This window comes from Castor canadensis, chromosome 13 (assembly GCF_047511655.1).
Source record: "Castor canadensis chromosome 13, mCasCan1.hap1v2, whole genome shotgun sequence".
Taxonomy (NCBI): Eukaryota; Metazoa; Chordata; class Mammalia; order Rodentia; family Castoridae; genus Castor; species Castor canadensis.
Genome location: NC_133398.1, coordinates 71,239,110 through 71,252,124, shown reverse-complemented (window position 1 = coordinate 71,252,124; position 13,015 = coordinate 71,239,110). Strand labels below are relative to the sequence as shown.

At 40.2% G+C, this 13,015-nt stretch overlaps 1 protein-coding gene across 8 annotated transcripts in view; it reads right to left on the bottom strand.

The window, feature by feature from the left end:
• Pip5k1b (phosphatidylinositol-4-phosphate 5-kinase type 1 beta) overlaps positions 1 to 13,015 on the bottom strand; it is a 273,611-nt gene that overhangs the window by 135,125 nt on the left and 125,471 nt on the right. The window contains exon 1 of one of the 8 annotated variants that reach the window (XM_074051986.1): positions 4,738 to 4,916. The exons of the other annotated variants lie outside the window; for them this stretch is intronic. Coding sequence (XP_073908087.1) covers positions 4,738 to 4,806 — 69 coding nt within the window. The 5' untranslated portion in view covers positions 4,807 to 4,916. Of the gene's footprint in view, positions 1 to 4,737; positions 4,917 to 13,015 lie in introns of those variants that run through there. 8 annotated transcript variants of the gene reach the window in all.

Sequence of the window (13,015 nt, the reverse complement as noted above, 5' to 3'; positions counted from 1 at the left end):
TGTTTATCACATTAGGAAACTCTACACTGAGAATGACTGAAAAATAAGATCGAAAACTGGGCCCATGATGACTCTGACAGGCAAATAAACTACCTCTGTGCTGTCATGTGAGCAAGAAACAAACATCCTTTTGGCTTTGGCCACAGTCATTCTGAATCTATAGTCCAAGAGCTGATAACCTATGATCCCATAATCAAAAAATCACGCAGATTCAAAATTATCTCAGACTAAACAAAAACCCAAAAAAGAATGCCCATACAGATAGCATTGCTTGATTTAAAAACGTTAGACTGTGTTCCATGTTCATTAAAAAAAAAGCTCAACAATTCTTAACTTTAGAAAGTAAAACATGAATACCCTTCCCCCTTCTGCTTTCCAGAGTTAACTATACTCAGTTGTTTAATAGTTTCCAAGGCTTCTTTTTTACACACTGGAAGAACATGCTTACATATAGCCACATTAGGACTGGGAATACTGGCTCAGTGATAGAAAGTGTGCTTAGCATGTACATGTCCCTGGATTTCCATCCCAGAACTGGGAAAAAGTAAACAAATGCATTTAAAAATGGGATCCTTCTATTCAGACTCTGTGGCAAAACTAGCTTCTTTCACATAATATCCTTTCCTATCCAACTCTATAGATTTCACTGTGTTTGACAGTTACATAGGTTTTTCATAGCTTGAATGGCATGAAATTGTTTGAACTACTCTCTTGCTGATAAATCTTAGGGTTCTCATTCTCTCATTTTTCTCTCTTTCCCTCTACCTCCCTCCCTCCAGTGCTGGGTATCAAACCCAGGGCCTCTTTTGCAGTCAGGCAAGCACTCTACACTGAGCTACATCTCCTCCCCTTTTTATTTTTGAGACAAGTTCTCATTAAATTGCACAGGCTGGCCTCAAACGTGATCTTCCGGCCTCAGTCTCCTGAATAGCTGAGATTACAGGCTTACACCACTGCCTGCAGCTCTCTCTTTTAAAAACAACAAATAAATAATGCCATAATGGATGTGCTTCTTTGTATACTCCTGCACTTATTTCTTGAGTATCTTACAGTGTAGATTCCTAGAAGAACTGCTGAGCTAAAGGATATGCACATTCATCCTTTTGGTAGGCTCTGCCAAAGATTTCTTCTAAAAGACATTTCCTCACCATTTGATTCAGCAATACCACTCTTGGGGATATACCCAAAAGACTGTGACACAGGTTATTCCAGAGGCACCTGTACACCCATGTTTATTGCGGCACTATTCACAATAGCCAAGTGATGGAAACAGCCAAGATGCCCCACCACTGATGAATGGATTAAGAAAATGTGGTATCTATACACAATGGAATTTTATGTAGCCATGAAGAAGAACAAAATGTTATCATTCGCTGGTAAATGGATGGAATTGGAGAACATCATTCTGAGTGAGGTTAGCCTGGCCCAAAAGACCAAATATCATATGTTCTCCCTCATATGTGGACATTAGATCAAGGGCAAACACAACAAGGGGATTGGACTTTGAGCACATGATAAAAGCGAGAGCACACAAGGGAGGGGTGAGGATAGGTAAGACACCTAAAAAATTAGCTAGCATTTGTTGCACTTAACACAGAAAAACTAAAGCAGATACCTTAAAAGCAACTGAGGCCAATAGGAAAAGGGGACCAGGTACTAGAGAAAAGGTGAGATCAAAAAGAATTAATCTAGAAGGTAACACCCACGCACAGGAAATCAATGCAAGTCAACTCCCTGTATAGCTATCCTTATGTCAACCAGCAAAAACCCTTGTTCCTTCCTATTATTGCTTATACTATCTCTACAACAAAATTAGAAATAAGGGCAAAATAGTTTCTGCTGGGTATTGGGGCGGGGTGGGTGGTAAGGGAGGGGGTGGGGGCAGGGGGGAGAAATGAACCAAGCCTTGTATGCACATATGAATAATAAAAGAAAAAAAGACATTTCCTCAATTATATAGTCATCAACAAAGGGTAAGTGTCACTGGGTGAGGGATGAAGGGTTCTCCTGGCTTTCCAGTTTCCACACAAAATCACAGGTACTTGAGATCCACATGTGTAAAGCATTTCAAGGTGTCTCACAACAAAGGGTCTCACAAGATGGAAGTTTTAGCAAGAATTTTTTTTTTTTTTTGCATAACATGATAAAGTAGGGAGAAGTAGACCAAAAAAAGAGAAACTTCCTGTTCCCCCATGCAGGAAATGGGTGTAAAGACTCAAATTGGTGGTTCTTATCTGTGGCCTTTCTACTTTCTGAGATGGGAGAACACCCATGTTCATGTGGTCTTGCAGCCCCTAATCATTGGACAGTGGTCCTGGGTGGCAAAAATAGGTACTGTCTATTAATTTAAAACATGGAGATATGACATAGGCCTACCCAAAACCTAGGAACAACAAGTAACTTCTTAGGACTTCCTTTCGGCAGACATACCTTCTATTTTTCTGCCTCTCTACTTATTTAAAGAGTCTTGCATCTTCACATCTTCAAGTAGAGGGCAGATGCAGAGAGCCCCTGATGTCCCCTTATTCTTGTAACTTAACATCTAAAAGATGATAGGGAGGGAGCTTGCTGCTTTTTTCAGTTTACTTCCTGGTTCTGAGTCTTAGACTTTTAATATTTATTAAAAATAATAAAATTTCCCTGTCTCCTTAAGGACACTCTTGTCATCATTGATTCCGTTGGTGTCATCCATATTGTTAAGTTGCTGTTTTAGTCTCATTTTCCTGATCACTAGTGAGAGAGATCCTTTGTGTATTTATTGTACATCTGCTGATAGCTTCATAATTTTCATTTTTTATGGTTACACACTAATAACCACGCTTAATTATTTCATATGATTTGAAGTTAAACTGCATTTGCAAAATAATCTCCATAGATGCTCTGAAACAGTAAGTCTGTGCCTTCTCTTGGGAGTTTTTCTTATGGGAATTACAAGCTCTACCAGGATAAAAACTGAAGCTATTCTTTGTCACCTACCAAGTAAAGTTCTTCTTTTAGGAAGGAATAGCCTTTTCACTCTAAGAAAAATTTTATACCTCTCTAGTTTGTTAAACTTAAAATAGTCCTTTAGAAGAATTGATGCTAATAGTCACAATTAAATGTCATTTTTGCATTAACAGATAAGAAGTGTTCTCCACAATTGGTTAGGGAAACAGTGGAGCCTCTGGCAGGAACACAAAACAGCACACTGGGGGTGAGGTGAGGGAGGAGAATGGATGCTGGTGGAGAGAGAGATGCAGAGCAGTGGGCGAAGTTCTAGCTACCTGTTTATTTATAGCCTTATACTGTGGGTTAAAAAGGTACCTTATGATATGGGAAATAATCAAGAATCTTTAGCTGGATTTTTTTCACATTATGGTAGTAAATTTCTTGCCATGACCCCACTTCAGTCTGTTTTGGTGGTAACAAGATTGGAGCAAATGGAGTCCTTCACCATTCTCCTAGTGAACTGGCTTTTTGCAGGTGCCTACTATCTGTCATCAGGCAGTATACTGAATTATTTACTCTTGATTTTCCTATGATGAAACTAATCCAGGAAGACAAAGCAGCTTATCCCAGGTTACACATCATGGAAATGGAAAAGCTGGCCTTAGAACCCAGATCAGATCAGATTTTTTTTTTTTTTTCCTTATTTGCAGTTACTCAGGGCCTTGTTCTTGGTAGGTAGGCATACTGCTACCATTTGAGCCACTCTGCCAGTCCTTTTTTTCTTTGGTTACTTTTGAGATAGGGGCTCACTTTATGCCTGGGCTGGCCTGGACTGCAATGCTCCTATTTGCGTTTTCCTGCATAGCCAGGACCACCACACCCAGCCACTGGTTGAGATGGGATTGTGTGAACTATTTGCTGCAGCCTGCCTCAAACCACAATCCTCATGATCTTTGCCTCCTGAGTAAGTAGGATTACAATGTGAGCTATCATACTGACTTGCCTCCAGATCTTTTAACCCCAAATCCACATTCAAATCATCACACCAACGTCATAACTGATTATAGAAACACTGGAGACATCAGCTTTGCCAATTTTGCATTTCAATGCAGCACAGGCTCAGCTAAATTCTCTGGCTAATCCAACCGCTGGATGTCTTCAGCTTGGATTTGTTTCTAGGCAATACCAAGCCAGCTTCTAGTCTTTTATTTGCCTTGTCCTCTGACCAGCAAGTTCATGGGCTACACTCTTCCACAGGTGGATAGGCAGGTAAGGACCAAAGCCAAGCAGAGTTCTCCTGGAGTATTTTCACAGTGTCCTCTGAATTTAGGTACACAGAGACCCGCAACACTAGTTTTAAATGTACCCTAGATGGTGCCAAAGTGGAATGTCTCTATCAAGTTGGCATTTTGGAATCGTTAGAAATTTAATGAGAATCTAAGCTGTCTACTGACTTTATGTAGGACAGGTATAGAGGCAAGCCCTCTCCCTCCAAAGAAACACTAAGTAACTCCTGCTTTCTCATCCATTTTTTTTTTTTTTGGCTTTCTACTATACCACCTACTGTGAGAGGTTACACTTATCCCTAGCACTGCCCTGCAATCCCTTCATCCCTCCAAGTTCTTGCTGCACATGAACATACACACACACACACACACACATACACACACACAAGGTTGTTGTTGTTTCAGGGACTGAGAGGGGACAATTACAACTTCCTTAAGGAGGTCAACACTTGCAGAGAAACTTAACATTACTTCTGGAAATGCCAAAAGAGCATGAGATCTTGTTATACCCTTTATTGCTTACCCCAAGAGACCTCAGACTTCTTCTTTCCACCGTCTGACCTTCAGTTTTGAGAAGGAGAGGAAATAACATAAATAACCTAAATTGCCAAGGAGAGGAAATAACGCAGCACCTCTTAGCACTCCCGAGTGTTGGCAGGACTGAGGCTCACTCTTCTGCAGTTACTTCATTCAGGAGGCAAATGGAGGCCTTAAGTGCTATCCATTTACCCAAACAACCAGAACAAAAACAGAAGTGAAAGCTCTCACTGGATTTGTTTTTCATTTGTGCTTCCATTTGTATTAGTCACTTAACTTGTTTACAACTAAGCTCCTTGATCTATAAAAAACAGATATAATGAGGAAATTAATAAATAGTTCAGAAGCAGGCCTAGAAGAAAAACAGCTTTTCTCTGCTTTCAAATCTCTGTTAGTTTAATTTTTATGATAAACTCTGTAAGTACATGAAGAATAGTTATGTATGTATATCTGACATACATGATATGTATCATCCTACCTGCATATGTATGTCAGGAATAAATAGTATTTGTGAGTAGGAGGGCATAGATCAGTGATCCAAGATTTAGAAGAAAAGGGAGTGGTATGCTTGCTAAATGAGACAGACCTTACATAAAACAAAAATAATTTTATAAACGGAAAATGCAGTGATTTTAAAGACTGACAATGACAGCAGTCATTGCTAGTGATGTACAGCATTGAAGGTAAGGACAGTTTCAAACACTATGCACACTTTCAAGTCTGAATTTGGCATTCTCTGCCCATGTATCCTCTGGGATCATGCTGTAGTCAAGAATTTCTCCTTATGCATTTTCTCTTTTAGAATCATGGAATATAGTTTCAAATGCTTTATTTCTTGAACTTGGAATTCAGACAAACAAAACAGCCATGTCAGACCCTCAAACCTTTCCCGGCTGCCAATATGGCCCCGTCCCCTAACCCAGTGTCTTTTCTTCCCTGGCCTCCTAGATCCCTGTCCAACTTCCCTCAGGGCTTTTCAAATGAATATGTTTCTTTTAGTCCCAGAGGTGATGACCAGGCCTTCTGCAAGGAAGCACCTTAGGACTTTTCAAACCCAGCTGGACATCTGGACTGCAAAGAGGGACCAGGGAGAAGAGTCCACAGCCCCACATCCCAGTTCCAGGCTTCTACCCCTTCTACCAACTGGCTTTGTGACCAAAGGTAGAAACAAAACCAAAAAGTGTTCATAACGATTACTCATTTCACAAGTGCCATGTTAATTTTCACATATAGACAAATTAATATGGTAGGATTAGCAATAAAGCAGAAAATATGAGCTTCAGTCCCCTCTGCCACCAGGGGGCTATGAGACTCTGAGAAAGGGAGTGACATAGCGGAGTTTCAGTTTCCACCTCTATAAAATGAAGGCGGTTGAGTAGATGGCTACAATGATTTCTTCCACATATAAAATACTACATGTCTACATTCTAGTTTCATGTACTTTCCAGTGTATGTAGTCACCAAGCCTCTTGTTTTGTGAGGTTTAGCATATTTCACTCCACCATTTTCTCTAAGCTTTTTATTTAGTTTTTTTCTCTCCAGTTAGAGTCATTCCACAAAAAACACAATACAAAATCAAGCTCATTTTGCCTTCTTTTGGGGACAACTTTTGGAGGACCGCTGATACTGAGAAAGAAGAACAGAGCAGTGAGGTCTCACAGTGGAGCAGGAGGAAGTAACTGCATCAGCCATATGCAATTTTCATCAGGGCCAGCCAGGCCAAGGCTGTGGAGCTGTTGGTTTCTGCTGAGTTCTTTCCTCTCAGACTCCAAAAGAGCATTATTTAATTGTTTTTGGTGTTGCCCAAGACCTAGTTTGGTGTCTGAGGTACCAACCAACATCTGGTTCAGGATTCTTCTTATGCATTCTGACCGCCACTTGGACACCTTTCTGGCGTCAAGGGGGACTCTACTCAACTGGTTTCAAGAAATTTTTGACTTGGCCCCAACAAACCAGCCCCCCCAGTAGCTCCAGTCCAAAAGGGATCCTTGGTGGTCCCAGCTGATGAATGACCTTCTAATACAGCACAAGTGACAGAGCCTAGCCCACAGTCCATTGCTCAATAGAGGGTGGCTTCCTTCCTCCTTCCCTAGGAACAGAGGAAACTGTGGTGGGTTTCTGTAGCCCAGCCCTCTGACCTCACACTCACCAACTATGCTGACCTATCTGCTATCTAACCTCAGTCTTTACTCAGAACTGAGCTTTGCTCAGTGTTGGGTCAATGACTGAGTAGATGATGTAGGTGGAAAAAGATCATTTTAACACTAAGATTCTATAAGGCTACGGATACATAATCCCACTGTAGGGGTCCTTTCTTGTGCAGGCCTGCAGCCAACTTTCAGGTGCACACAAGCAAGCCATTATCAGTCTGAAGATTCTTCCACTGTGTTCTCTTACATGTCTCTTGGGCTGCTGTACAAAAGGCCTGCTTACCATTGATAATCCATGCCTCCTCACAGGCTCTCCTGTCCCCTCAGCCACACCTCCAGCTTCCCCTCTTCTGAGCTCAGTTTGGCAGGGCCTGTGCCTGTGTAGAATTCTTTCTTTAATCTTTCTTCCAACACCAATATCTGATACTTGGTTATAGAAGGCTACAAAGAAGGTTGCTTAGGAACAGGCAAACTTGTAAAATAAACATACCTGATATGGTATATGGCTTGGGAGAAATTTCTAAAGTTTAATTGGGTAAGTAAACAGGTTTTCCAAGAGGGGCAGAGCATCATACTCTGTGAGTTTCTTCCATCAAACACCACCAACCAGGGCTGTTAGACAAAGGCCAGGAGGTCCCTGCGCCCGGCCCACAGCTGCTGGATGTGCGTGGGTGAGGGGTGTTTGCCACAAGCCGGACAAAATGAGCACGATTGGAAATAATTGTGTCTCTACCCCATGACTTAATTTGTTTGGAATGTAGCCACCTGGCACTGGGAAAAAAACCCAAACAGTATGGAAATTTTCTTTCAAAGATTCCAAAATGAACAAGGAAATACAAATCATTCTTACTACACCTGTCCCTGAGTGGAACACAGTGCACGAAGAGACCTGTAACAGCTTCTTAGCCATTTTCTCACTCCTTGACCACCACCCCCCTTCTCCTTTCTCCCCAGCTATTGCCATATTGGGGTTTGTTGAGACATGGCCATCTTGAGGCCTGATTCCTTACGGGCACTGGGGTCTCAGACCATGGCTATTTGTATAAAAAGTGTTTAAGGATAAGGCATTCCTTTGTTCTGTATGTTCTTAGTCATCTTTTTAAATTCTATGTTTAGCTACCCAAACTAAATAATGACTCCCTAACAAAAATAATGTATCTAACTCCTCAACCATGGAATTCACAGATGGGAACAACAAAGGGAAGCTGATTTTTCACTGTGGTGACTGAGAACAGAGGCCAGAGAGAGAAGACAGAGATATAGCCCTGTTTTCCATTCACTGAGTGAGTCCCTCTGTTCCTCTTGGGAAAACTTATTTCCTTGCCCTACTGGATTACAGAAATCTCTCTAAGCCATATACTATACCAGTTAGGTTTACTCCACAAGCCACACTGTTTCTAAATTAATAAATTCTCTACATAACCTTCTAAAGCCAAGAATCAGCTAAGACATAAATTCCCACAGGCCAGCATTTCTCCACCCTGGCAATACTGATATTTTGGACCAGATAATTGTTGTTGGGGGCTGTCCCCCAACAGAGGGACCAGATGGTGTTCCGCAGAATCTCTGACCGCTACACAATAGATATCAGAAGCACCACTTTCCCAGATATGATAATAAAAAATGTCTCTAGACACTGCTAAATGCCCCCTGGAGGGAACAAAGCCAACCCTGATGTGAGCCATAACTTTCTCTAAGTGTGAAACTCTCACAGAGTATCCCAAGACAAGTCAGCCTGCTATCTACCTTCAGGTGAATGTGCCACTTTAATGCCTGATCCATTGTCTGGATATGTGCTGTCCCCACCAATGAAATGCCTTCTGTTGTGGGTTTGTCAAGATAATGTATTAAAATTGCACAGGTATTTAATAGATTGTTGCACCAAGCCAAGTGTAAAATACAAGCACTGAAGTAGAAGTGATTACAAGTACTGGAGTGTACTTCACGTCACTTTTGTCCTGATTCCAGTCATTAAAAATGTTTTGGAATTGTGTGTACAAATGTGCCTGCTCACACACCACCTCCCGTGGGCACAGGCCTGCCTACGTACACACAGAGGCTGCTGTGACAGCAGATCAGTGTTCAGTTCTCAGGGGTAAACTGTATAAGAGTTCAGCCATAAGAGTGGAAATGGAGGTGTGGGGCTCCACTGTGGCAGTGAGTGTGGTCTGGTCACCCCATTGAAACCATCAGAGGTGCTAAGACAGGTGCAAGAGGTGATAAAGGCTGAGGATCCAGGCTTGGACTTGACTCCAGCTTGGCCTTTTGCACTCGGCACATCACTGTCCCAGGATTTAATGTTTTTTGGCTTCTGTGTCCTCTTATGTCAATGAACAATTTTATCAGAGGCACTTCCAACTCTGAAAGTCTAAGTTTCTAAGAATACAATGCAGAAAATGTCACTTCCACCCACTCCACAATCCTTCTCCTTTTCTAAATTAATCATTTCCTCTATTTCCACCTCAAATGACGAGGATTATTCTCAATTCAAAAGAAACTGCAAAAACACACTGAATGTCCAATTACTTTCAAGAAAAAGGACTAATCCTATCATCAGAGGTGATGACCTTGTTCTTGTTTTCTTTTCTTTTTTGCCTAAGATTAAATCTCTGTGGATAACTAATGTTCCATTTTAAAGAAGTCTTAAAAAATAAATCCTAAAAAAAAAATCCATCTAAGTTTATCCAAACCACTTGCTGAAAGATGGAAAATACCAGTCCCACAGTAATATGAGGTCACTGGCATATTTACAGCCTTGATTCCAGCTGAGGGAACACTCAACTCTATACCCCATGCACCATTTCCTTCTTCCATGCTTCAAAAACATAGCTCGCTTCTGTAAACACAAAGAAATAATGTGCCAATGGTTCTGTAGGAGACTCATATGAATCAAGGAAGTGAAGGAGAACCATACTATCTCCAGTAGTAGGCTCAAGATTTGACTTTGAAAGTTCTGTTCAAATATTAATTGCTTCATGAGAACAGTAGTAACACAAGCCATATTCGATTTTAATCCCAGGGGGGTGCATTAGAAGCCCAGTTTCATGCTTATACCCTGTAAAATGATCTCATATCTAAATAAGTTTGTTACAGGGAGATTTAGGTGTTAGAGGTGTATTTATTGAGCTTGTTGGTTTTGTGGAGGGAAGAAGGGAGAGAAAAAGAGGAGGAGAAGGGAAATACAGACATGAGACAGTATTTACACCTCAGGACCTCAGTCAATATCTGTAGAGAGTTCCACACAGACTAATAGTAATATGTTAAAGAAATAACAAAGAACTATAGGTTCACAGAGGAGGTCAGTGTTAAATTATATTGTGTCCCAAGAATAACAGTCCCTAAAGATATCTGTGTCCTAATATCTAGAACCAGTTAATATGTTACCCTAGAAGATAAAATGTGTTACCCTGTAAGGCTGCAGATGTAGTTAAGTTGCTAATCAACTGTCCTGGAGATAGGGAGACTGCCCTGGGTCACCCAGATGGGTCCAATGTAATAGCATGTGTCCTTAAAAGTGGGGAGAAAAAAGAGGGTGAGATCACTCCTCCATTGTTAGCTTTGAAGAGAGAAGAAGAGGCCACTAAGCAAGGAATATAAGTGGCCCCTAGAAGCTGGAAAAGGATTCTCATCTAGAAGCACAGAAAGGGACACTTTGATTTTAGCCCAGTGTGATGAGTGTTGGATGTCTATCCCACAGAGCTGAGCTGTAGCATAATAAATTTGTTGTGGGTTTGTTTGTTTGTTTGTTTGTTTGTTTTGGTGGTATTGGGGTTTGAAATCAGGGCTTTGCTCTTGCTAGGCCAGTGCTCTACTGCTTGAGCCAAAATTCCAGCCCTTTGTGCTCTGGTTATTTTGGAGATAAGGTCTTATTTTCTGCCCAGGCTCTGGTTATTTTGGAGATAGGGTCTTACTTTCTACCCAGGCTGGCCTGGACCACAATTCTCCTACTTTAAGCTGCCCACAAGAGGCAGGATGACACCACCATACTCAGCTTTTTTCCATTGAGATGGGGTCTTGCAAACTTTTTGCCCAGACTCGCCTGAAACCTCAATCCTCTTGATTTTAACCTCCTCTATAACAGGCATAGGCTACCACACCCACCTTCAACTCGTGTTATTTTAATCCATGGTAATTTGTTACAGCAACAATAAGAAACTAATACCTTTATCAATTTTAGAACATTTTCCATACTTTTAGGTCCCATCTGCTTGAGGCATTCCAACTTTTTCACTCTTTGCCCCATGAGGCCCCCTCAAATCACTGCTAATTGGCACTAGGCTAAAATTAAGGAGATGGTTTACTTCTCTGTGGGCCCAATGGATGACCCTAGATGACCATTTAATGAATGAATGGATGAGTGATGAGTTTATCACAAGGAAGAGTATACATGTGGCCTTGTGGATTAAAGATGGCCTCCATAGCACCTCTTTAGGCTGGGGATGAATGAGCTTAGACCCACAGGAATACAGCACTCTGGACTTTCTCCTTTTTTTTTTTTTCTGCAAAACCACTAAGACTACATCTTAGGCTCTGGTTATATCAGGACTGCCCTTGGTTTGAGAAGCAGGTGGGAAGCGGGCAGTGCCATGCTTTGTCCACACTGAAGTATATATTCCTCCGAGACTGGAATTCTCATGACAGACTTTTGATAATTTTCTGGTGTATTCATTTCCCTATTTTTTCTCACAGAAGATTAATCTTTTTAAATCAATGGAGTCATTTCTAATTCAGAGTATTTAAGGAAGGATGGGAGAAAATAAGCAACATATTATTGTCTTTGCATTAAAGGAGAGGAAAACCAATTAGGTTTTCTTGAGAATAGACCAGAAATGAAATATAGATCCTCCCACTCTTCACCTCTTTCCTTTCCACTTTTTCAAGGCATCTCGCAAAGGCATCAATCAGAGTAATTGCTGCAAAAGACCATAAGGGCACGAAAACAAAACAAAAACAATGATCTAGAAACTCAAGGGGCCTTTAGCTGTCATATACATCCCCTAACTTGCAAAGAAAGAAACAGGAAACAAAACATAACATAAAATTACATTAAAAATCTCAACAGAAGGAACTGAGACTAATAAATACAGAATTTCAGGTAAGCAAACAAACAAGCAAAATAAAACAAAAAACCCCTCAACTCCAAAACAATAATAACAACAAAATATGTTTTCTTGCCCAAACCAGAATTTTTCAGGAAGAACGATTTCAATGACTTGCCCATACCAAAACACCTTGTGAAAAGCATTAACTCTTAAGATTATTTCCACACAGATTACTTTGCTGTGAGGTAATGATCAGTAGGTCTACAGGGAGAAATTTTTAAAAGTTTCCCTGAACTATAAGGAAATAACACAATTATGTTATCCATCTGGACTGATACTAAATTTAAATTGAATAATATTTTTAAGAAACATAGTTTTATAATTTGCCAGGATCTCAAAAAGCTAGCTGTGTTTGCTATAGCTGATTTTCCATGACGTGCTTAAATCAATTATATGAAAAAGATGCTATTCAATCAAATAAAAAAAACTTTTGGTAAAACTAGCATCAGAAAGAAACTTTCGTAATATAGAAAATATTTTTCTAGCTAAGGGAAACCATCATACTAATGGAAACAGTAGAATGAAACTTTCTAAACTTATTTTATTTACATACCTATTAATAACCTGTGTGTGCAAAGAATGAGTCTGGGAAAAAGTTACAAGAGCCATTTGTCCTTTCAAGTCGAGAAGAAGACAAGGCTATCTACTTATTACACGAATTTTTTGATACTGTTTTTGAAGATTAAATTAATAAAATAAAAATAAATAATTGGTAAGAAGTAAAAAGTTACAATTTATAGTTTGTGTGTTGCCCAGAAAACCCAAGAATCAATCATGAACCTAGTGGAATAATTTAAAAAATAAAGTTGGCCAGTTTACAAAATAAACTCACACCAATCAAAGTCTTATGTAGTCCAGAAAGCATAAAGGAAAAAACATCCTGCTCATAACAGGAAAAAAGAATCCCAAAATATGAACAACAAAAAAACCCCTACATAAGTAACATAGTTTAACAAAAAGCAGGTACAAAACTTATGAAGAAAAGATTTACTTGGGTGAATAAAAGACACCA